This window comes from Somniosus microcephalus, chromosome 9, assembly GCF_052327205.1.
Source record: "Somniosus microcephalus isolate GS21.2 chromosome 9, FLI_Smic_1.0, whole genome shotgun sequence".
Lineage (NCBI taxonomy): Eukaryota > Metazoa > Chordata > Chondrichthyes > Squaliformes > Somniosidae > Somniosus > Somniosus microcephalus.
The window spans coordinates 109,780,751-109,807,022 of NC_140995.1; the positions used below are offsets into that span (position 1 = coordinate 109,780,751).

Consider the following 26,272-nt stretch of genomic DNA (forward strand, 5'->3'; position numbering starts at 1 on the left):
GTTATTTACTGTGTGGTAAATAAATCCACTTCTAGCATTTGGGGGCAGTGCAAACGCTTCATTTGCAGCTTGTCGACTCTCCAACGGGAAGGGAAATGAATGTGTGACATGAACACTCCCTGTAGGTCTTAAATCGCATCACTGGTGAAGAGCAAACGTAGTTCCGTCATCGGAAAACAGCTCGACAGTTACTAAGATTGGGAATGGAAATGCTTTCTATTAGCTGTACGGAGTTAAGACATTTATTTTTCGTATAATTTCGGTTAATTTATACTGTAATCGAGTAAAATAGTTCAAAGAAAACAAATGTGTCAGAAGTGGGATTCGAACCCACGCCTCCAGAGGAGACTGCGACCTGAACGCAGCGCCTTAGACCGCTCGGCCATCCTGACTTATAAGCCTACAACTAGCAAGACTGTAATCTGATGATACAATATGTTGTTTTTCACAAATATATCTATTTCTTTAAAACCCTTTTATTTTGATTAAGCGCTTCAACTTGCACCAGTTTGTAAAGTCACCTCCTTACAATGAGCCTACATAAAGACGCCGCACCGTTGCACACTTGTTTCTCTTTGCATGTTTCAATGTTCAACACTTAAAAGCTATAGAAATGCAAGTCTTTCTTGCTGATTTACAAACAGGAGCCACTCTGGGATCGCGCGGGATATCCCGGGACCTGACATAAAACAATCGGAACACAAGGCGCGCCGCCAGCCCGCTGTCAATCATTGCCTTGACCCGCCTTCCTGGTGGAGAATTGACCCGACGTTGATTGGCTCGCTGAGATGTCAATCGTTGCTGTGGCCAGTTGAACATCCTGAGATCAGTACTGTTAATTGAAGATTTTTATTTCAACAGGGATGTAACATTTCGCTTTTCTCAACTGAGAATACTCCAAACTTGGCTGTTTTAAAATCCTTCCATGGCCTCACCCCTCCCTATCTCTGTTATCTCCTCCAGCCCCACAACCCTCGCTCCCCCACCCCTGAGATATCTACGCTCCTCTAATTCTGCCCTATTAAGCATCACTGATTATAATCGCTCAACCATTGGTGGCCGTGCCATCTGTTGCCTTGGCCCTAAGCTCTGGAATTCTCTCCCTAAACCTCTCTGCCTCTCTACCTTTCTTTCCTCCTGTAAGACGCTCCTTAAAACCTACCTCTTTCTGCTCTAACTTCTCCTTATGTGGCTCGGTGTCAATTTTTTTGTCTTATAATACTCCTGTGAAGCACCTTGGGACGTTTTTGTTTGCATAAAATATTATAAAATAACAGTAGTTGATCTCCCATGGCGCTGCATGTGGGGAAAGTTATCACCAATGGCAGTATTCAGACAAGCAAGGCTACAAGGGGGTGAGAAAGGATAACTTGGACCAAGGTGGGAAAGAAGCATAGAGGTGGTTGAGAGAGAGGAGAGGAGAGGGACAGAGGATCAAAGGCAGGGAAGCAACGTCAGGAGGGAGGCGCAGTCAGAGTTTTATTTGAGCAGGACTGGGTGAACTGTCTTTCCCCCACCCAGACCCACTATTCAATCAGTATGAACTTCTTGATATATAATTAATGACTTGGATGTGGGTGTACAGGGCACAATTTCAAAATTTGCAGATGACACAAAACTTGGAAGTATAGTGAACAGTGAGGAGTGATAGACTTCAGGAAGCCATAGACAGGCTGGTGAAATGGACAGACACGTGGCAGATGAAATTTAACGCAGAAAGGTGAGAACTGATACATTTTGGTAGAAATTGGTAGAAAGAATGAGGAGAGGACATATAAACTAAATGGTACAATCCTAAAGGGGGTACATGAACAAAGAGACCTGGGGGTATGTGTGCACAAATCGTTGAAAGTGGCAGGGCAGGTTGAGAAAGCAGTTAAAAAGGCTTACAGGATTCTGGGCTTCATAAATAGGGGTATTGAGTACAAAAGTGGGGAAATGATGATGAACCTGTATAAAACACTGGTTCGGCTCCAACTGTAGTACTGTGTTCAATTCTGGGCACCACACTTTAGGAAGGATGTGAAGGCCTTAGAGAGGGTGCAGAAAAGATTTACAAGAATGATTCCAGGAATGAGGCACATCAATTACATTGATAGACTGGAGAAGCTGGGGTTGTTCTCCTTGGAGCAGAGAAGATTGAGAGGAGATTTAGTAGAGGTGTTCAAAATCATGAGGAGTCTGGACAGAGTAGATAGAGAGAAACTGTTCCCATTGGCAGAAGGGTCGAGAACCAGAGGACACAGATTTAAGGTGATTGGCAAAAGAACCAAAGGTGACATAAGAAAAAACTTTTTTATGCAGCGAGTGATTAAGATCTAGCTGAAAGGGTGGTGGAGGCAGACTCAATCTCATCTTTCAAAAGGGAGTTGGATAAGTATCTGAAGGAAAAGAAATTGCAGGGCTACAGGGAAAGGACTGGGGAATGGGACTAGCTGAGAGTCGGCACGGGCTCGACGGGCTGAATGGCCTTCTTCCATGCTGTAACCATTCTAAGATTCTGGAACTTTATCCTCAGTCCTAGCAATTCTTGTCAGTGGGGAGCTGGGGTGTTACAGTGAGCTACACATTCCCTCCCACAGTCCCCAAAATTGGTCCCAGTGGGAGGCTGGGAACTTCTGATGTAAAAAAAAATCTCCCTCGGACACAGAGATTGCTGCCAGGGAGTGCCAGAGTTCATCACCATGGAGGAAGGCAGGTTTGAACCACACAATATGCAATTATATAGCACCTTTAACATACTAAAATGTCCCAAGGCGCTGAGCCACATAAGGAAATATTAGAACAGGTGACCAAAAACTTGGTCAAAGAAGTAGGTTTTGGAAGTATGTGTGGCTCAAGTGCTGCACTTCCAAATTACAAAAGACTTGGTGCAGGGGTGAGTCAGAGTGCCTTGCTTCCCCTTAGTTCTAGTTCCGAAGGATCCCACATTTCACACTCACTGGATGACACGGTAATTAATGCAGGAAGCATCCCAACAAAGGGGCTGTTCTAATTTTTTTTGTGCTAATCTGCAGTCCTCTGAATTATATATTTATTTACCCCCTTCCCCCTATTCTTCCCATTCCTCCCCTATTCCCTCCTGTCTCCCCATTGCCGTCTCCCACTCTCCCCGTATCTTCCCTTCCATCATTCAGAATGAATACTGACTCCATTTTGAGGATCCAGGTAAGACAATTCTTAGAGAATTGTTGTTTGATAGGGGTGTGCAGTAATAGAAAAGCATACATTTTTTTAAATTATAAGGCACAAAACATTTTATTAGATAGATTCCCTGTGTGAATTTTTGTTGCTTGGAAATCTGATGTTTTAAAAGAGTGATGATTTTGATGCCTTTGGAAAACGACCAAATACTCTGAAATGCCATAAAATAGACCCGCCGACTTTCATCTGAAACACAGAAAGTTCCTGTTTGCCTCTCGTTAATTGACAGAAGGGGTATGTTCCTTAATGAACAAAAAAAGAGAATTAAATCAATGAGAACAAGACGGCGGCAAAATACTAATGCAAACTGAATATAAAAGAAATGTAAACAGAGATAAGAGAGGAAGGGACCTCGAAATGTTGCAAAAGCCCCAAATCCCAAGGAGACCCACCTCGCGCTCCAGGAGCTCTCGCGAGATCTGTGCCGGCCGGACCCGGCCCGCTGTCCCGGATGTGACGCTGCCGGTGTCTCCTAGCAACCATGAGCTTGTTGACAGCGGAGGATGTGCGGCAGGTGGTGAAGCTCCAGGTAAACTCAGCCGACAAATCAACGGGAGCACAGGCCGGCCGCGGGCTGTAACTCACGGTGTTGATCCAGTGGCCGCTCCGCCATTCGCGGGGCTCCGAGACATTTCACCGTCCGAAGAATGGTCCCTCTGACAGGCACAGGCTCAGGATCAGTAAGGACACTGCGGCTCTGTCGGCAGGACTCTGTTGAACGATACTTTACCCTCGTGAAGATAGATTTTTTTTAAACTCTAAAATAGATTAAATTGAATACCAAAGTAACCACACTATTTCCCCGTGACAATAGAAAGAAAAGACTTGCATTTATATAGCGCCTTTCACAACCTCAGGACATCCCAAAGCACTTTACAGCCAATGGCCAAAATTTTCTTTACCTTGGCGGGTCGTGACCCTGCTACTGGCTCCATCCCGCTGTAGAAAATGAACTTACCTTAATGGGGCCTATTAAGCCCGCCCAGCTCGTTACCCAGCCCAATGGGATGGAGCGGGTCTGGTGATGTCATTCATAAGAACATAAATAGGAGCAGGAGTAGGCCATTCGGCCCTTCGAGTCTGCTCCGCCATTCAGTGAGGTCATGGCTGATCTTCTGCCTCAACTCCATTCACCGGCCCTATCGCCATATCCCTTGATGCCCTTACGAGTCAGAAATCTATCGACTTCTGTTTTGAATATACCCAATGACTGAGCCTCCACAGCCCTCTGGGGTAGAGAATTCCAAAGATTCACCACCCTCTGTGTGAAGACATTTCTTCTCATCTCAGTCCTGAATGGCCTATCCTTTATCTTGAGGCTGTGGCCCCTGGTTCTAGACTCCCCAGCCAAGGGAAACATTCTCCCAGCGTCCATCCTATCAATTACAATTACAATTACAATTCAATTTTATTTGTCATATATGCAGCAGACGTGTGTACTGCACAATGAAATGTTGATTTTTACGAGTCTTCCTCCTCAAGCCCTGTAATAATTTTGTATGCTTCAATGAGATTCCCCTCTCATTGGGGAAATTGATGGGATTGAAGGCCGATAAATCCCTAGGGCCTGATAATCTACATCCTAGGGTACTTAAGGAAGTGGCCCTAGAAATAGTAGATGCATTGCTGATCATCTTCCAACATTCGATAGAATCTGGAACAGTACCCATGGATTGGAGGGTAGCTAATGTTACCCCACTATTCAAAAAAGGTGGTAGAGAGAAAACGGGGAATTACAGACCGGTAAACCTGACATTGGTAGTGGGGAAAATGCTAGAGTCCATTATAAAAGATGTAATAGCACAGCACTTGGAAAACAGTGACAGGATCGGACAAAGTCAACATGGATTTACAAAAGGTAAATTGTGCTTGACGAATCTACTGGAATTTTTTGAGGATGTAACTGGTAAAATAGATAAGGGAGAACCAGTGGATGTGGTGTATTTGGACTTTCAGAAGGCTTTCGATAAGGTCCCGCATAAGAGATTAGCGTGTAAAGTTAAGGCGCATGGGATTGGGGGCAAGGTATTGACTTGGATAGAGAACTGGTTGGCAGACAGAAAGCAAAGAGCTGGAATAAACGGGTCTATTTCTGAATGGCAGGCAGTGACTAGTGGGGTACCGCAGGGATCGGTCCTTGGACCCCAGCTATTCACAATATATATTAATGATCTAGACAAGGGAACTAGATGTAATATCTCCAGATTTGCAGATGACACAAAGCTGGGTGGGCGTGTGTGCTGTGAGGAGGATGCCGAGAAACTACAGGATGATTTGGACAGGTTGGGTGATTGGGCAGAAGCATGGCAGATGCAATATAATGTGGATAAATATGAGGTTATCCACTTTGGTGTCAAAAACAGGAAGGCAGATTATTATCTGAATGGCAATAGATTGGGAGAAGGTGGCATAGTGGTTAGCACTGTTGCCTCACAGCACCAGGGACCCGGGTTCGAATCCGGCCTCGGGCGACTGTCTGTGTGGAGTTTGCACATTCTCCTCGTGTTTGCGTGGGTTTTCTCCGGGTGCTCCGGTTTCCTCCCACAGTCCAAAGATGTGCGGGTTAGGTTGATTGGCTATGATAAATTGACCCTTAGTGTTAGGGGGATTAAATACGTGGGGTTACGGGGATAGGGTGGGGTATGTGTTGGTGTAGGGGTTACGGGGATCGGGTGGGACATGTGTCGGTGCAGGCTCGATGGGCCGAAATGGCCTCTATCTGCACTGTGGGGTTTCTGTGATTTCTGTGATTTCTGTGAAGGGGAAGTGCAACGAAACCTGGGTGTCCTTGTGCACCAGTCGCTGAAGGTAAGCATGCAGGTGCAGCAGGCGGTTAAGAAGGCAAATGGTATGTTGGCCTTTGTAGCAAGAGGGTTTGAGTACAGGAACAAGGATGTCTTGCTGCAGTTGTACAGGGCCTTGGTGAGACCACATCTTGAGTATTGTGTGCAGTTTTGGTTGCCTTATCTGAGGAAGGATGTTCTTGCCATGGAAGGAGTTCAGCAAAGATTCACCAGGCTGATACCTGGGATGGCAGGAATGACGTATGAGGAGAGATTGGGACGATTGGGCTTGTACTCGCTGGAGTTTAGAAGAATGAGAGGGGATCTCATTGAAACTTATAAAATTCTGACAGGACTGGACAGACTAGATGCAGGAAGGATGTTCCCGATGGTCGGGGAGTCCAGAACCAGGGGGGTCACAGTCTAAGGATAAGGGGTAGGCCATTTAGGACAGAAATGAGGAGGAATTTCTTCACCCAGACAGTGGTGAACCTGTGGAATTCTCTACCACAGAAGGTAGTAGAGGCCAATACATTAAATATATTCAAGAAGGAGTTGGATATATTTCTTAAGGCTAAAGGGATCAAGGGGTATGGGGAGAAAGCAGGGACCGGGTACTGAATTTGGATGATCAGCCATGATCGCATTGAATGGCGGAGCAGGCTCGAGGGGCCAAATGGCCTACTCCTGCTCCTATCTTCTATGTTTCTATGTTTCTTCTGAATTCAAGAGAATACAGGCCTAGTTTACTCAATCTCTTCTCATATGACAGTCCCGCCATCCCAGGAATCAATCTCGTGAACCTTCGTTGCACTCCCTCTATGGCAAGTATATCCTTCCTTAGGTAAGGCGACCAAAATTGTACACAGTACTCCAAATGTGGTCTCACCAAGGCCCTATATAATTGGAGTAAGACTTCTTTACTCCTGTACTCAAATCCTCTTGTAATGAAGGCCAGCATACCATTTGCCTTCCTAATGTCTTGCTGCACCTGCACATTCACTTTCAGTGACTCATGTACAAGGACACCCAGGTCCCTTTGAACATCTGCATTCCCCAATCTTTCACTATTTAGGACATACTCTGCCTTTCTGTTTTTCTACCAAAGTGGATAACTTCACATTTATCCACATTATATACCATCTGCCATGTTCTCGCCCACTCACTGAGCCTGTCGAGATTCCCTTGAAGCCTCTTCACATCCTCTTCACAACTGCCACTGCCACCTAGCTTTGTATCATCAGCAAATTTGGAAATGTTACATTTAGTCCCCTCATCCAAATCATTGATATAGATTGTGAATAGCTGGGGCCCAAGCACCGATCCTTGCGGTACCCCACTAGTCACAGCCTGCCATCCTGAAAAAGACCTGTTTATCCCTACTCTTTGTTTTCTGTCTGTTAACCAATTCTCAATCCATGTTAGTATATTACCCCCAATTCCATGTGCCCTAATTTTGTTCACCAACCTCTTGTGTGGGACCTTATCGAAGGCCTTCTGAAAATCCAGATACACCACATCTACCGGTTCCCCTTTGTCTACTCCACTAGCTACATCCTCAAAGAACTCTAATAGGTTTGTCAAACAGGATTTCCCTTTCATAAATCCATGTTGACTCTGCCCAATCTTACTATTAGTTTCTAAGTGCCCAGTTATTGCATCCTTTATAATAGATTCCAGCATTTTCCCAACTACTGATGTGAGGCTAACAGGTCTGTAGTTCCCCGTTTTCTCTCTCCCTCCTTTCTTAAATAGCGGGGTTACATTTGCAATAGCAGGGTTACGTTTTAAGCCGGGATCCTTAAAGGGACCCTGGCCACATAAAATTTTAAGTTTAATCTAACATCATGGGTGTTGAATCTTTACTGTACAATAATATAATGAAAGTTATATATGAGTGACAAAGAAATATTTAAATAATATTATCATTAAGTAACATGACTCCATGTACAAATACGATCAAGAACATAATTTAAAAAGTACTTTAATTAGGAAGTTATTGGTGCTTTAGTCATAAATCTATAGGCCTAGAAATTCATTATAGCCACTTTTGGGGCGGCAAAGTCGGGCGGCCGCTAAAGTTTGCGCCCGGTGCAAAGTCGAGCCCCCTTCGCCGATATTCAGTTGCATCGCCCTAAGAGGTTGCTGCTGCGCTAAAACAGGCGATGCACGACTATCATTAGGCGCTAAGCCGGTAGCCCGGGGCGCTAACACCGGAAGTTGAGCACAGGGCAGGTGCGGCGAGCTGCTGATTGCTGGCAGACACTCTGGCTCCGGTGAGCTCTTAAAGGGGGAGGGTGGATTTGTTTTTTTGAAAGGCCGAGACTAGTGTATTTGTGTTTTTGGGGAGGGCTTCTCTCCATCAGTTTGTTATGTGGTACTCCTCCTCCTCCTCCTCCCCGGCTGCCTTTTCTACTGCAGGAGTGCCCTTTAATTTGCGCTCCCCGTGGCCCGCATCGGCTGAGCAACGTTCCACTCAACAGTCGTTAGGGCCGCCTGGCGCACAATGGGGCGGCGTGAGTGAAGTTCCGGTTCCGGGCGCACAAAGGGCGTTGCACGACGAAATGACGTCATGATCTGCGCGCGCAGATGAGCACGCGCAATGACTTTGCGCCGGTGCTAAATGTCTACTGAAGTTGGGGCGAGGCGCAGATCGCGCTGCGCCCGGGCGCTAAGCGCCTAGCGCTCGAGATCTACTCCTCCTAAGGCGCTAACGGCTGGCGCAGCCAACTGAATTTCTAGGCCATAGACTTTTGTACCAGTAACTGGTACAAATAAAATATGTGTGTGTATAGATAATACATAAAATTAAGCAGATTTTAAATGTACTTGTAAAGGGGTGGATTTACAATCTTATGCAAGTTCAGCGGAAGAGCTGTGGAATCCCTGACAAACAGTGTAAGTGCTGCTTATGTGTTTCTGGGATCGCTACAGCTCTTTCGTTGAAGTTAACAATGGACAAGTGAGAAAACCTCCCCAGAAATTCACTCAAGTCTCAGATTGAAAAATTAAATTCGTCATATTCAAGGATTGAAAGCAAATGGAAAAGGAGGGGTGTGGGTAGTCCTGATAATAAAGGATGACATAAGGACAGTAGAGAGAAAGGATCTTGGCTCGGAACATCAGGAAGTAGAATCAGTATGGGTGGAGATAAGGAATAACAAGGGGCAGAAAACAGTAACTATATCGTTGGACAGAATATTAATCAAGAAATAGTAGGAGCTTGTAACAAGGTAATGCAATAATCGTGGGGGACTTTAATCTTCATATAGACTGGACAAATCAAATTGGCAAAGGTAGTCTGGAGGATGAGTTCATGGAATGCATTCGGATCAGTTTCCTAGAACAATACGTCATGGAACCAACCAGGGAACAGGCTATTTTACTTCTTGTATTGTGTAATGAGACAGGGTTAATTAGCAATCGCATTGTAAAGGATCCTCTGTGTGATCCTGAGTGATCATAATGTGACAGAATTTCACGTTAAGTTTGAGAGTGACTTGCCTAAGTCCGAAACTGGAGTCTTAAACTGAAATAAAGCCAATTACATAGGTATGAGGGGCGAGTTGGCTAAGGTTAGATTGGAAAGATAGATTAAAGGTATGGCGGTTGATAAGCAGTGGCTAGCATTTAAAGAAATATTTCATAATTCTCAACAAAAATACATTCCATTGAGAAACAAAAACTCCATGGGCAAGTGATCCATTCGTGGCGAACCAAAGAAGTTAAGGATAGCATTAGATTGAAAGAAGAAGCTTATAATGTTGCGAAGAATAGTAGTAGGCCTGAGGATTGGGTGAGTTTCAGAAACCAGCAAAGGATGACCAAAAAATTGACAAAAAGGGAAAAAATAGAACATGAGAGAAAACTAGCAAGAAATATAAAAACAGATTGTAAAAGCTTCTACTAGTGTAAAAAGAGAGTAGCAAAAGTAAATGTTGGTCCCTCAGAGACTGAGACAGGAGAAATTATTATGGGGAATTAGCAAATGGCAGAAACGTTAAACAAATATTTTGTATCTGTCTTCACAGTAGAAGACACAAAAAGCATTCCAAAAATGGTGGGGAACCAAGGGTCTAATGAAGGTGAGGAACTTAACTTAATTAATATAAGTTGAGAAAAAGTACTAGAGAAACTAATGGGACTAAAAGCCGACAAAGCCCCTGGACCTGACGGCCTACATCCTAGGGTTCTAAAAGAGGTGGCTGCAGAGATAGTGGATGCATTGGTTTTGATCTTCCAAAATTTCCTTGATTCTCGAACGGTCCCAGGGGATTGGAAGGTGGCAAATGTAACACCGCTATTCAAGGAGGAGAGAGAGAGAAAACTACAGGCCAGTTAGCCTGACATCAGCCATCGAGAAAATGCTGGAATCCATTGTTAAGGAAGTGGTATCAGGGCACTTAGAAAATCATAACATGATTAGGCAGAGTCAACATGGTTTTATGAAAGGGAAATCGTGTTTGACAAATTTATTAGAGTTTTTTGAGGATATAACTAGCAGGGTAGATAAAGGGGAACCAGTGGATGCAGTATATTTGGATTTCCAAAAGGCATTCAATAAGGTGCCATATAAAAGGTTATTACACAAGATAAGGGCTCATGGGGTTGGGGGTAATATAGTAGCATGGATAGAGGATTGGTTAACGGACAGAAAACAGAGAGTCGGGATAAACGGGTCTTTTTCAGGTTGGCAGGCTGTAACTAGTGGGGTGCCACAAGGATCAGTGCTGGGGCCTCAGCTATTTACAATCTATATTAATGACCTAGATGAAGGGACCGAGTATAATATATCCAAATTTTCTGATGATACAAAGCTAGGTGGGACAGTAAGCTATGAGGACACAAAGGGCTCGATTTTGCCAGGCCCGAGGAGGCGGGATTGGAGGCATGAGGTGGTAAAATCGCAAAACAAATGCGGGCAGGCCCGATCCTGTCTCCGAGCAATTTTCCCACATGCGTGTTTTCTGACCCCGTTTCCATCCCACCTCCAAGAGGCGGGATAGGCCCTTAAGGCCCTTAACAACCACTTAATTGCCTCTATAATCCCATTTTGAGAGGCCTTTTTGATTTTAACACTTTTCCCACGTGCTGCACATCTCCTCTGGAACACGCCAGTGAACCCTGGCGGCATCACAAGCGGATTGCTTACTAACAGCTGCATCTCCACCATTAAAAAGGAGTTTTCGGCAATCATCATTTGCAGGTGGCAGAACTTGTTGTCTCAGGTCTGGGGGAACTTTTAGCAGACCTACTCATTGTTCTGGAAGTTTGGAGCCTGACACCCATCTCCAGTGTGACCTCCTGGGAAACCCCTCTCCCCACCTTGAATGAGCGCTTCCTCAACTGAGGTATATACCAGAAGAATGGGAAGCATTTATTTCCTTTCCTCCTGGACATCAGATTCAGATGAAGACCAGCCGCGGCAGCGACAAAACCCTGAACAACAGCAACATCAACTGCAGGAACAACAGCAGGAGCTCCAAGCTGCTGCTCACCCACCTGAAGCTGCACAGGCCAGAAGGCGCCAGCGCATGGAAGCACGTTGGCGCAGGAGATACCCCCAAAATAGGGTCTACAGACAGAGGATCAGCTACCTCAACATAACAGAGCAGCAGTGCCAAAGGAGGCTCCGACTTTCGCAAGAGGTAGTGGGTGACATCTGCGCAATGCTGCAGCAAGAGCTGGAGCCCAGAGGAGCAGGTGGACACCCCTTACCAATGGCCCTCAAAGTCACCACCGCACTTAACTTTTTTGCTTCAGGTTCATTCCAGGGATCAGCAGCAGACATCAGCGGCGTCTCCAAGGCGGCCGCACACACTTGCATCACGCAGGTAACCGATGCCCTCTTTGCCATCGCTCATAATGACATCAATTTCTCCAAGGATCAAGCCAGTGTAACTGCGCATGCGGTTGGGTTTGACAATCTGGCAGGCTTTCCAAGGGTGCAGGGCATCGTTGACTGCACACATGTGGCCCTTAAGGCACTCCATCACAATCCAGGTATTTTTGTCAACCGCAAGGGCTTCCACTCCCTCAACGTACAGCTGGTGTGTGACCACAGGAAGGAAATTTTGCATGTTTGCACCAAGTACCCTGGCAGTTGCCATGACTCCTTCATCCTGCGCCAGTCTAGTGTGCCTCCACTCTTCAGTCCACCAGACCAACTTTTCAGATGGCTACTTGGAGACAAGGGCTATCCCCTGAAGACGTGGCTAATGACGCCGTTGAGGAGCCCATCCAACGAAGCTGAGGAGTGCTACAACTCCAGCCACATTTCCACCAGATCCATAATCGAACAAACCATCGGCTTGCTGAAGATGCGCTTCAGATGCCTTGATAGATCAGGTGGAGCCCTGCAGTACTCGGCAGCCAGGGTCTCCAGAATGGTTGTGGTCTGCTGTGCAGTTCACAACATGGCACAGCATTGTGGCTTGCAGATGCCTCAGGAACAAGAGGCTCATCACATAGCCTCCTCAGATGAGGAGGAGGAGAGCGACAATGAACAGCTTGCAGAGGCGCATCAACCAGCGGCAGCAGCATGCAAGTACATTGCTGCCCGGGATGCAAGGGATGCACTCATCTTGGCCAGATTTGCTTAGCCTAGACAATCAGGCACTTTTGCCTCGCAGCTTCTTTCCAGACCATCGACAATGACCAAGAACCTACGGATTCCTCTCACTATGACCACCATACTGAAAATTGCAAGTCACCCTAAGTCCTCAATGTGAAAGTCCCATTTGTGAAATGACACACGCCACAACTTCAACAGTTTGACATCAGCATTTTTTATCACAACAAGCAACTGATGGCATTTCAAAAATAAACACAACATGACACCCAAGTGACTACTCTTGTGATTACTTGTGCATTATCTTCCTCTTACACGTGCTCCTACGTGGTGCTTCCCCTGTGGCTTCAGCAGATGTGGAGGCCCCTTGCTCACTTTCTTGCTGCTCCTGCCTCGATACCTTTGGCGGGCGTCCTCTGGGGTTGCGAGCCTATGAGGGCTCGGCAACAGTCTGCTGCTCCTGTGGCTGTGCAGGGGTTGAGACGCCAATCTCAGTTGGGTGGGGACTCTGGTGTGGCTCTGACCGAAGGCTCTGCATTGGCATGGTCGTGTGAGCGCTTGGAGAGGAGCCCCCACTTGTTGTCTGCCACCAACATCCCTTTCATGGGTCAGCCCCACTTCAGACCTAGCAAGTGGCTGGACAGCCCCTTTCTGCACTTCAGGGGGGCCATGAGGACCCGTTTCTGCGCTGGAAGTCCTACTCCAGAGGACTTCCATGAAGGTCTGGTTTCTCTGCTCAATAACTGACCATCGCTCCTCAAGAGATGTCAGTCTATTCTGAACAATGACCATGTTTTCATGACCCTGGCGACTAAGCTCCTCCATGGCCGTAGCCATCCTCTCCTCTACGGTAGCCATCCTTTCCACGGAGGTTGCCATCCTTTCCATGGTGATGCGTTCATGCGCCAACGCCTGCATAAAGGCTCTGCTCATGTTAGCGATGGAATCCTCCATTCGCTCCACACTCGCAGCGACCCTGGAGACAAAACCTGCCAGAGACTCCTTCACCTGTTCCTGGAGTTCCAGCACTGCTCTTCTTCTGGATGGATCCAGAGGCACAGGGTCGACATGCAGCAGAGCCGAGCTGGGAGAGTCCTACGCCCTCCGACGAGGACTCTCCACTGTTGTCCCTGTCTCCACCATCTGCTGATGCTCACTTGTGAGCTGCAATACACCAGGTGACAACACTACACTATCTCGCGCAGTTCCCACTGCGATGCGAATGTCTGCACTGGTGCTGGGTGTGCTGAATTCTGCTGACGCTACGTCTTCAAAGGTTGCAGCTTCCTCTGAGGAGTCTTGAAGCTCAGGCTCTTCCTCTTGGACAGTGGGGACGGGGGCTGTCGATGGTCCTGTGGGGGAGTAAAGGAAAGAATTGGAGATGTGAGGTAAAGTTTGCATGCACATTGAATCATTATCAGTTACTCATGCAATGTCAATGAGAGAGATGCAAAACTATTCTGTCATCAGCTTGCTGTGATGCACCCGTCTGTCCGTCCCCCACTTGCGCATCCTCCTCCCTTCCCACAATCTCCAGGGCCGCGTCCTCCACAATGGTGAGTTGGGCTACTGAGGGTGGCCCTCCTCCTGTTCTCGCCCTCTCCCTCTCATTGTGGGCTCTCTTTTCCTGCAATGAGGGACACAAGTGGAGTTTGAGTGAAAATGAAGGAGTGAGTAGAGATTCCATAGATACTTAGAAGGAGACAAAGATGGAGTGAGGTGCCAAGACCAAGGGCCCTCCCTGTGTGTTGTAAGTTGTTGTCATAGCATCACAGTGATAGGGAGTGTGAGGGCTACATAGTCAAATAGTTAAGTGAATGTGAACATACAGAGAGAGGGAATGGGTAAGGGTGCAGGGATGTCAGTGTCAAGTGGGGTGTGGGGGAAGAGGTTGGCAAAGCTGAGTGCTGGTGAGGAGAGGCGATGGGGATCAGATTGAGGGTGATAGGAAAGTCATACTCACTTGTCCTGTGCGGAGAAGGTCATGAAACCTCTTCCTGCACTGCAGCCAGGTTCTGCGGCACATAGACATTAAGTTGACCTCCTGGGCCATTTGCATCCACACAGCTTTAGTCTGCTGGGGAGGCTTTTTCCTCCCTGAGGAAGGGAAGAGCACCTCCTTATTTGATCCTTCTCCCTCCACCAGAGCTTGCAGGGCGGCATCATCGAACTGCGGAGCACACTTTAGCCTACTGCTGGACATACTTGCTGAATGAAGCGATCACAACAATGGCCATAAAGTTTGCAGTCTCCAGAAGAAGCAAGGCTGCTTGCAGGCCTTAAATCCAGCAGCACTGATGACATCATCGGAGGCGACTTTCAGGATGAAAAGACTCATAGAAACATAGAAGATAGGAGCAGGAGTAGGCCATTCGGTCCCTCGAGCCTGCTCCGCCATTCAATGAGATCATGGCTGATCATCCAAACTCAGTACCCTGTCCCTGCCTTCTCCCCATATCCCTTGATCCCTTTAGCCTTAAGAAATATATCTAACTCCTTCTTGAATATATTTAATGAATTGGCCTCAACTGCCTTCTGTGGTAGAGAATTCCACAGGTTCACCACTCTCTGGGTGAAGAAATTCCTCCTCATCTCAGTCCTAAATGGCTTACCCCTTATCTTTAGACTGTGGCCCCTGGTTCTGGACTCCCCCGCCATCAGGAACATCCTTCCTACATCTAGTCTGTCTAGTCCTGTTAGAATTTTATAAGTTTCAATGAGATCCCCTCTCATTCTTCTAAACTCCAGCGAGTATAAGCCCAATCGACCCAATCTCTCCTTATACGTCATTCCTGCCATCCCAGGTATCAATCTGGTGAATCTTCGCTGCACTCCCTCCATGGTAAGAACATCCTTCCTCAGATAAGGCAACCAAAACTGCACACAATACTCAAGGTGTGGTCTCACCAAGGCCCTGTACAACTGCAGCAAAACATCCTTGCTCCTGTACTCGAATCCTCTCGATATGAAGGCTGTAAGGAATTAGCACACGCTAGCGGGGTTGGGGTTATTTGTCTCTGGCCAGTCAGAAGCCTCTGAGCTGCTCCAGGGACCCCCTTTGCTGTTTCGAAGCGCTCCCCTATTCCTGAGTTCTGACCGCTGGACTTATTCGGTAGCGATGTAGACAGAAAACAACGTGACTCGTGGTTTGGGTGCAAAACAGACCAGTATTTATTGAAAACAAAAGAAAGAAAGAACTTAGAAAAATCGATATAGCTCTTACGCCTGGTACAACACTTTTGCTTAAACGCAGTACACTTAGTGTCCACTAGAGGGCTCCCTGCCCAGTGCAACACTACCTTATTTTAAATACAGTACTTTAATATAGACTTTAAAAAATAGTTACACAGCGTTCACCACAGCTCTACAGCTTGATGCAACACCCCTTTTAATACAGTTTTACATACAGTACTTTAAAACAGCTACTCCTTTTTAATACAGTTTTAAATACTGAATTCAATGTTCACTATAGCACTCTCTGCTAGGTGCAACACTGTCTTGCTTAAATAGGGGAGGAGAAACGGACACAACGAAGGAAATCGACTAAAATCACAATTCTAACCAAATTCCCACTTTACTCCCACCCCTATACCTATCCTAAGCTGCCTTGTGGAAGGCCAGAAAAACATATGCACACCACTGGAAATGCCTGCTCCGTGCCCTGCAAACTTAGATCTTCACTGCCCCGAAGTGAAAAACACCCCAGTGTTTTAAAAGTAAACTGCTGGTGTTTCGCTTCTACAGGCAGACTCCCACGCTGTAGATGGACACGGAGGCGAGGCCAGAGAGAGAGAGAGATGCTTCTGGGAAGCTATCTTTTATACCCCCATTTGGGGCCCGCCCAGATCTGGATGTTTCTGGGCTAAAACAAAAGGGATCCAACTGCCCCATTGTCCAGCAATGGGTTTGAATGTGTTCTCCCATTCATTTAAACGGTTTCTCCTCAGTTTGGATGTGTCCACTTGATATACAAACAAATGCTAATAGCATTCAATTTCTTTGTAAACAAAGCATTGTCCTGTGGTCATCTGGAACCGCAATTGATTGACAGTCTTGAGTGCTTAGCAAACAAAGTTCCTTTGCTCATGCTGGCAGTTTCAAGCACTTGATCTTAGAGTCAACATTGTATAACGTTCTGTAAACAGGCATCGATTGTCCTGCTGCAGGGCAGGGGGGGGAACTCCCCTTTGATTGACAGATTTGACTGCCATTGAACCTTTCTTCACAGACACAGAAAGCTGTTTTCCAAGTTCTTTGTCTTCGGCCATGCGGTCTGACGGCCATTTTTGATCCCTGAAATTTTTAAAGGTGTATCACCCAAGGATTCTTTAATCAAAGAAATTAATCTTCGGAGCTGTAAATTATTGCGAATTCTTACAAGGCCAACATACCATTTGCCTTCTTAATCGCCTGCTGCACCTGCATGCGTACCTTCAGCGACTGGTGCACAAGGACACCCAGGGGTTCCCACACGCTGGAAATCAAGTGCCCAATTAGGGGAAAATCGCACTTTTTTCCCCCTTCACATCGGAGTCGGGTTCCTGACACGAAAAACACCTGCCACGCCCCCAGCCCGCCCAAATGGCAAAATCCAGCCCAGAGAGTCTGGAAAGGGATATAAATAGACTAAGTGAGCTGGCAGATGACCAGGGACCAGCGAGGAGGAGCCCGGTATAAAAACCGGCACGAGCAGCGAGGCCTGACCAGTTCGGACCAGGGACCAGCGAGGAGGAGCCCGGCATAAAAACCGGCGCGAGCAGCGAGGCCCGACCAGTTTGGACCAGGGACCAGCGAGGAGGAGCCCGGTATAAAAACCGGCGTGAGCACCGAGGCCCGACCAGTTCGGACCAGGGACCAGCGAGAGGAGGAGCCGGGTATAAAAACCGGCGCGAGCAGCGAGGCCCGACCAGTTCGGACCAGGGACCAGTGAGGAGCCCGGTATAAAAACCGGCACGAGCAGCGAGGCCCGACCAGTTCGGACCAGGGACCAGCGAGGAGGAGCCCGGTATAAAAACCGGCGCGAGCACCGAGGCCCGACCAGTTCGGACCAGGGAGCAGCGAAGCCGAGTATAAAACCAGCAGTGAGGTAAGGCCCGACCAACTCCGCAGCGGGGAGAGAGGTAAAAAGTAATCAGAGTGTGACGTCACCAGGGAGTAGGTAAGTGATTGGTTGGTGAGTATTTCTCTTTTTTAAACTTTAACTCTGTGGTTTATAGTTGCTAAGGTCTTTCTGGTGTAGCGGGGACTGTTGGTAAACCATACAAGCGCCTTAGAGTTTATCTTTAATTGGTGATAGTGAATTAATTTAAATTAATTAAAGGGTAAGTCATGTCAGGACAGCCCAGCCCCGTGTTATGCTCCTCTTGCTCTATGTGGGAATTCAGGGATGCTGCCTGTGTCCCTGATGACCATGTGTGCCAGAAATGCATCCAGCTGCAGCTACTAGCAGACCGCATTGCGGCGCTGGAGCTGCGGATGGATGGGCTTTGGAGCATTCACGATACTGAGAGGGTTGTGGATAACACGTTTAGTGAGTTGGTCACACCGCAGGTAAGGGCTGCACAGGCAGAAGGGAAATGGGTGACCATCAGGCACAGCAGTAGAGGCAGGCAGGTAGTGCAGGGGACCCCTGTGGCCATCCCCCTCTCAAACAGGTATACTGATTTGGATACTGTTGAGGGGGATGACTTACCAGAGGAAGGCAGCAGCAGTCAACTTCCTTGCACCAGGGGTGCTTCTGCTGCTCAGGAAGGGAGGAAAAAGAGTGGGAGAGCAATAGTGGTAGGGGATTCTATCGTAAGGGGAACAGATAGGCGTTTCTGTGGCCGTAGATGTGACTCCAGGATGGTTTGTTGCCTCCCTGGTGCCAGGGTCAAGGATGTCACTGAACGGCTGCAGGGCATTCTGAAGGGGGAGGGTGAACAGTCAGAGGTCGTGGTTCACATTGGGACCAATGACATGGGTAGGAAGAGGGATGAGGTCCTGCAGCAAGAGTTTAGGGAGCTAGGTAGCAGATTAAAGAGCAGGACCTCAAAGGTTGTAATCTCTGGATTACTCCCGGTGCCACGTGCTAGTGAGTATAGGAATAGAAGGATAGAGCAGATGAATGTGTGGCTAAAGAGTTGGTGCAGGAGGGAGGGCTTTATTTTCCTGGATCACTGGGCCTGCTTCTGGGGAAGGTGGGACTTGTACAAGTCGGACGGGTTGCACCTGAACCAGAATGGGACAAATATCCTTGCGGGGAGGTTTGCTAGCACTGTTCGGGGGGGTTTGAACTAAAATGGCAGGGGGTTGAGAACCTGAGCAGGGAGACAGAGGAAAGGGAAACAGGGATAAAAGCAAAAGATAGGAAGGAGAAAAACAAAAGTGGCAGTCAGAGAAATCAATGGTTTAAATCAAATGTGGCCACAGTAAATAATAATTCTAATAGGTCTAAGAGCGTTAAAAATCAAGTCTGAAGGCTTTGTGTCTTAATGCGAGGAGCATTTGTAATAAGGTGGACGAATTGGCTGCGCAAATAGAGGTAAACGAATATGATTTGATTGGGATTACGGAAACGTGGCTCAAGGATGGCCAAGACTGGGAACTCAACATCCAGGGGTATTCGATATTCAGGAAAGATAGGCAAAAAGGAAAGGGAGGTGGGGTAGCATTACTGGTTAAAGAAGGGATTAATACAATTGTAATGAAGGGTATTAGCTCTGATGATGTGGAATCTGTATGGGTGGAACTGAGAAATACTAAGGGGAAAAAAACATTAGTGGGAGTGGTATATAGACCTCCCAACAGTAAGGCGGAGGTTGGGGATGGCATTAAAAGGGAAATTAAAGAAGCGTGCAATAAGGGCACAGTAGTCATCATGGGTGACTTTAATCTACATATAGATTGGGCCAACCAAATTATTAACAATACTGTGGAGGAGGAATTCCTGGAGTGTTTATGGGATGGTTTCCTGGACCAATATGTCGAGGAACCAACCAGAGATCAGGCCATCTTAGACTGGGTATTATGTAACGAGAAAGGATTAATTAGCAATCTTGTTGTACGAGGCCCCTTGGGTCGGAGCGATCATAATATGATCGAATTCTTCATTAAGATGGAGAATGAAGTAGTTGACTCAGAGACTAGGGTCCTCAATTTAAATAAAGGAAACTACGATGGTCTAAGGAGCGAGTTGGGTAGGATTGATTGGGGAATGGCACTCAAAGGGTTGACGGTGGATAGGCAATGGCAAACATTCAAAGACCGAATGGATGAGCTACAGAATTTGTTCATCCCAGTTTGGCATAAAAATAAAACAAAAAAGGTGACTCAACCGTGGCTAACAAGGGAAATTAGGGATAGCATAAGATCCAAGGAGAGGACATACAAATTGGCCAGAAAAAGCAATAATCCTGAGGATTGGGAGCAGTTTAGGATTCAACAAAGGAGGACAAAGGGCTTCATTAAGAAAGGGAAAATAGAATATGAGAGTAAGCTAGTAAGGAACATAAAAACTGACTGTAAAAGCTTTTATAGATATGTGAAGAGAAAAAGATTGGTGAAGTCAAGCGTAGGTCCCTTGCAGTCAGAATCAGGGGAATTTATAATGGGAAACAAAGAAATGGCTGACCAACTAAATTCATACTTTGGTTCTGTCTTCACAAAGGAGGACACAAATAACCTCCCAGAGATGCCGGGGAACATAGGGTCTGATGAAAGGGTGGAACTGAAAGAAATCAGTATTTGTAGGGAAATGGTGTTAGGAAAATTGATGGGACTGAAGGCCGATAAATCCCCAGGGCCTGATAATCTACATCCCAGGGTACTTAAGGAAGTGGCCCTAGAAATAGTAGATGCATTGCTGGTCATCTTCCAGAACTCGAGACTCTGGAACAGTACCCATGGATTGGAGGGTAGCTAATATTACCCCACTATTTAAAAAAGGTGGTAGAGAAAAAGCAGGGAATTATAGACCTGACATCGGTAGTGGGGAAAATGCTAGAGTCTATTATAAAGGATGTAATAGCAGAGCACTTGGAAAGCAGTGACAGGATCGGACAAAGTCAACATGGATTTACAAAAGGTAAATCATGCTTGACTAATCTACTGGAATTTTTTGAGGATGTAACTGGTAAAATAGACAAGGGAGAACCAGTGGATGTGGTGTATTTGGACTTTCAGAAGGCTTTCGATAAGGTCCCACATAAGAGATTAGCGTGCAAAATTAAGGCACATGGGATTGGGGGCAAGGTATTGACTTGGATAGAGAACTGGTTGGCGGACAGAAAGCAAAGAGTTGGAATAAACGGGTCATTTTCCGAGTGGCAGGCAGTGACTAGTGGGGTACTGCAAGGATCGGTCCTAGGACCCGAGCTGTTCACAATATATATTAATGATCTGGACGAGGGAATTGGATGTAATATCTCCAAATTTGCAGACGACACAAAGCTGGGTGGGAGGGTAAGCTGTGAGGAGGATGTCGTGAAACTCCAGTACGATTTGGACAGGTTGGGTGATTGGGCAGAAACATGGCAAATGCACTATAATGTGGATAAATGTGAGGTTATCCACTTTGGTGGCAAAAACAGGAAGGCAGATTATTATTTGAATGGCAATAGATTGGGAGAAGGGGAAGTGCAAAGAGACCTGGGTGTTCTTGTGCACCAGTCGCTGAAGGTAAGCATGCAGATGCAGCAGGCGGTTAAGAAGGCAAATGGTATGTTGGCCTTTGTAGCAAAAGGGTTTGAGTACAGGAACAAGGATGTCTTGCTACAGTTGTACAGGGCCTTGGTGAGACCGCACCTTGACTATTGTGTGCAGTTTTGGTCGCCTTACCTGAGGAAGGACGTCCTTGCCATGGAAGGAGTGCAGCGAAGATTCACCAGGCTGATACCTGGGATGGCAGGAATGACGTACGAGGAGAGATTGTGTCGATTGGGCTTATACTCACTGGAGTTTAGAAGATTGAGAGGGGATCTCATCGAAACCTATAAGATTCTGTCAGGCCTGGACAGACTAGATGCAGGAAGGATGTTTCTGATGGCCGGGGAGTCCAGAACCAGGGGTCATAGTCTAAGGATAAGGGGTAAGCCATTTAGGACTGAAATGAGGAGGAATTTCTTCACCCAGAGAGTGGTGAACCTGTGGAATTCTCTGCCACAGAGGGCGGTCGAGGCCAGTTCATTAAATATGTTCAAGAAAGAGTTGGATATATTTCTTAAGGCTAAAGGGAACAAGGGATATGGGGAGAAGGCAGGGACAGGGTACTGAATTTGGATGATCAGCCATGATCTCATTGAATGGCGGAGCAGGCTCGAAGGGCCGAATGGCCTACTCCTGCTCCTATCTTCTATGTTTCTATGTTTCCATGTATAATGTAGGGAAATGTGAGGTTATTTACTTTGGTAGGAAGAATAGAAAAACAGAATGTTTTTTAAATGATGAGAAACTTTTAAATGTTGGTGTTCAGAGAGATTTGGGTGTCCTCGGGCAAGAAACACAGAAAGCTAGCATGCAAGTACAGCTAGCAATAAGGAAGGGAAATGGCATGTTGGCCTTTATTGCAAGCGGGTTGTAGTATAAGAGTAAGGAAGTCTTGCTACAATTTTGCAGGGCCTTGGTGAGACCATACCTGGAGTACTGCGCACAGTTTTGGTCTCCTTATCTAAGGAAGGATATACTTGGCTTAGAGGCGGTGCAACGAAGGTTCACTAGATTGATTCCTGGGATGGGAGGGCTGTCCTATGATGAGAGATTGTGTAGAATGAGCCTATACTCTCTGGAGTTTAAATGAGAGGTGATCTCATTGAAACATACAAGACTCTGAAGGGGATTGACAGGGTAGATGTGAGAGGTTGTTTCCCCTGGCTCGAGTGTCTAGAACTAGGGGGCATAGTCTCAGGATAAGGGGTAGGCCATTTAAGACTGAGATGAGGAGGTATTTCTTCACTCAGAGGGTTGTGAATCTTTGGAACTCTCTGCCCCAGAGTGCTGTGGATGCTGAATCTTTGAGTATATTCAAGGCTGAGATAGATAGATTTTTGGACTCTAGGGGAATCGAGGGATATGGAGATCGGGCGGGAATGTGGAGTTGAAGTCGATGATCAGCCATGATCTTATTGCATGGCGGAGCAGGCTCGAGGGGCCGTATGGCCTACTTCTGCTTCTATTTCTTATGTTCTTAAATTGAACTAGTGGAATGAGTGATGAGAATGAAATTGTTACGGTTGATGACTTGATTTAATGTGTAACTGGACAATTACAGTATACTGTGAGAAAAACCTGACCAGAAACAACACAAAAATGTATTTAAATGGTATGTCTCATTTTTTATAGTGCAGATCAATTCACTGCAATTACTGTTGAGCTGGAAGGCAACAGCTGAGAAAGGCCAGTGAAAGATGTATTTCCCTCGCCAACCAGGGTAGCACTTCGGGAATTTCTGAATTAACATTTACCAGTAGCTTTTCAAGTAGAACAGAATCTCCATCAATCTGTTAGCTGATGTTATCAATATGTTGGTTTGTTTTTCATGCTGTCAAGTAACCAGCTGGAGCAATGGCCACGGAAGTCACGCCCCAGGTTGACAGACATGGTTCCCGAGCTGCGTGAATCTCGTGGCCATGCAGGGAAATTTAAAAAGTGGCCGGGGGGGGGGGGGGGGGGGGGGAAGCTCTTAAGTGCCTGTAAAGTACCTCATAATGATTTCAATTGGGTCCCCTGCCGTTGTTGTTTGGGTCAGCTCCAGGATGACAGACACGCCTGTGGGAAAGGCACTTGGGAGTGAGATGACAGCGGGTTCCCTACCTGCTGTCCAAAAAAAAATGTTTTCACACCCAAACCCGCCACCGATCGCGCCGACTACCACCACGGAAAATTCAGCCCCAATTAAGTACTTTTGACTGGACATGCAGCAGCCAATTTGCGCTCAGCAACCTCCCACAAACAGCAATGCGATAATGACCAGATAATCGATTTTAGTGATGTTGACTGAGGGTTAAGATTGGCCAGGACACCGGCGATAACTGTCCTGCTCATCTTCTAAATAGTGCCATGGGATCTTTTACGTCCACCTGAGAGAGCAGACGGGATCTCAATTTAACATCTCATCCAAAAAACGGCACCTCCGACATGCAGCACTCCCTCAGTACCAATGTTCCCCATTAATTTTTTGGGGGGTGCACGGTCCCTTTAACGGGTGGCGCGCCATTTAAAGTTCTGCGCATGCGCAAAATTTCACATCTGAATAGCCAGTCCTGGGCTGCGTGGGACCGGCAGACAGCTTGCGCAGCCACGTACTGTACTGGAGTGTCAGCCTAGATTTTGTGCTCAAGGCTCTGGAGTCACGGTGTGATACAATAGCACAGGCATAAAAATTTCAAGAACAAAAAGATTCTGCTTACTCCCACAACCTGACCATCCCCAAATCTTAAGTTTAAATGTAGGAAAGGAGCAGCCTCCACATTAAATCTGACTGACTATTGCTTTCACGTTTAGATATATGAGCCCACAAAGACAAAAATGTAATTTTGTCAAATAAACAACAATTATTGTGGTAATTTCCTAATAATTTATAGGACATTAACAAATTAGAATCAAGACTCTCAACAGATATTTTAATTAACTGACGAAAGGTCATCGACCTGAAACGTTAACTCTGTTTCTCTCTCCACAGATGCTGCTGAGTATTTCCAGCATTTTCTGTTTCTATTTTAATTAACTCGTTGCCTATTGTACTATTACTGATCCTTAATTAAATGTAAATAATCTTATTGTAGAATTAACTCAGAGAATTTTGTAGGTGCAGAGAATGTCAGGCTCCCTCGCCGGAGCATTTCTTCTGATTTTCAGCTCACACACTAATATTACAGTATTAAAAGTAATGACAAGACTATATTTATTACTTTAACCATCCAATATCATTAAAATAAAAGTTTAAAAGAATTTTAAATATAATTTCTCATTCGCTCTTTTATTATTTCAACTTTTACTTTGTGGTAAACCACTGTTATTGTTACACACTGTTGTACCTATGCATGCCTCAACATGTCTCGGCTGGCTCCACCCACAGGCCCAGGTATAAAGGTGATTGACCTGCAGCCCCCTGCCTTCTTGGAACCCAGTCAACCACGAGAGGCATGCTCTGTTCTTTGCTAATAAGAGCCTTTAGTTACTCTCCTAACTCTCCGTCTTTTATGAGTAATTGATAGCGCATCAATTTTATTAGCAAAAACAAAATGTCGACAAACGCTGAACAGCAGGCTGCTGCACCAAACGCTGAACAGCAGGCTGCTGCACCAAACGCTGAGCAGCAGGAGCTGCTGCGAGCCCTCAGACCAACATGCCTGGACCTAGACCCCCAAGAAGCGGGTTCGGCTGCCAAATTCGCGCATTGGCTGCGTTGCTTCGAGGCCTACCTGCAAGCCTCAACTGTGACCCTGGACGAAAACAAGTTGGAAATCCTGGCCTCAAAGGTGAGCCACCAAGTTTATACAATAATCCAGGACGCGACGACCTACGCGGCGGCTATCGATCTGCTAAAAGGGCAATACGCACGCCCGGTAAATACGGTCTATGCCAGGCACCTCTTAAGATCCCGCAGACAGCAGCCCGGGGAATCGGTGGAGGCCTTCCTACGGGCACTACGGATACTCGGCCGAGACTGCAATTGCAAAGAAGTATCAGCCGCAGCACACACGGAGGGACTGATCCGAGATGCTTTCGTTGCGGGTCTAAGGTCCGACTACTCCCGGCAGAGACTGTCGGAAAAGGGAGAAATGGACCTGAGAAAGGCAGTGTCCCTCGCGCTCTCGCTCGACGCGGCCGACAGGGATATGGACGCCTTCTCCCCTAACCGCTCCGCAACGTGGACGCCACAACCTTGGGTCATGGGACCGCCACCTTCAACTGCTGCTGCGATGTCCAAGGCACAGAAATGTTATTTTTGTGGCCAGGCGAAACACCCCAGAGCACGCTGCCCGGCGAGAAACGCTACCTGCTCCGGCTGCGGGAAGAAAGGACACTATGTCAGCGCCTGCAAAGGTAAAACCGCTAACGCCAGCAGCGCCGCGTGCGAACCGTGGGGGCAGCCATCTTGTCCGCCATCTTGGGCTCCCCCAGCCGCGTGGGGATCGGGACCATGGGCGCCGCCATTTTGTCCGCCATCTCGGACGTCTCCAACTTCAACCACGGGGGACCCGGACTCAACCACCGCCTCATCTGACAACCACATCGACTCGCTCGACCATACGCTGGCCTCCGTGACGCTGGACCAATCTCTCCCTCGTCAACTGTCCAGGTCCATGATGGACATTACGGTAAACGGCCGCGCCACTACCTGCCTTTTTGACAGCGGGAGCACGGAAAGCTTTATCCACCCCGACACGGTGCGCAGTTACTCTCTCCCGGTCCTGCCGACGCGACATCGGATCTCTTTGGCTTCCAAAGCCCAGTCAGCGGACGTCGGTGGCTACTGTGTAGTGACCCTTTCAGTAAGGGGCACAGAATACAAAAATTTTAAACTCCTGGTCCTGCCCCATCTTTGCGCTGCCATTCTACTGGGGTTGGATTTTCAGTGCCACCTTAAGAGTGTCACATTAGCGTACGATGGACCCCTCCCCCCACTCACAGTCTGCAGCCAGCAGCTTTTAAACCGCCCGCCGCGCACCATTTGCAGCCTCTCCACCCTTAAAGTCCCCCCCCCCTCCTTGTTCGCTAACCTCACCCGCGACTT

The 26,272-nt window shown here is 47.0% G+C and overlaps 1 protein-coding gene and 1 non-coding gene across 5 annotated transcripts in view; one reads left to right on the forward strand and one right to left on the reverse strand.

The window, feature by feature from the left end:
- Positions 1-309: 309 nt before the first annotated feature.
- On the reverse strand, positions 310-392 carry trnal-cag (transfer RNA leucine (anticodon CAG)). Its single transcript has one exon. It is a non-coding gene; the product is annotated as a tRNA-Leu (tRNA).
- A 3,237-nt stretch (positions 393-3,629) lies between these two features.
- The window catches only part of c9h8orf74 (chromosome 9 C8orf74 homolog), a 59,042-nt gene continuing 36,399 nt past the window's right edge, over positions 3,630-26,272 (forward strand). For 2 of the 4 annotated variants that reach the window (XM_085997002.1, XM_085997005.1), the window contains exon 1: positions 3,630-3,733. In XM_085997002.1, coding sequence (XP_085853128.1) covers positions 3,686-3,733 — 48 coding nt within the window. In that variant the 5' untranslated portion in view covers positions 3,630-3,685. The other 2 variants (XM_085997004.1, XM_085997003.1) reach the window with 2 other exon arrangements.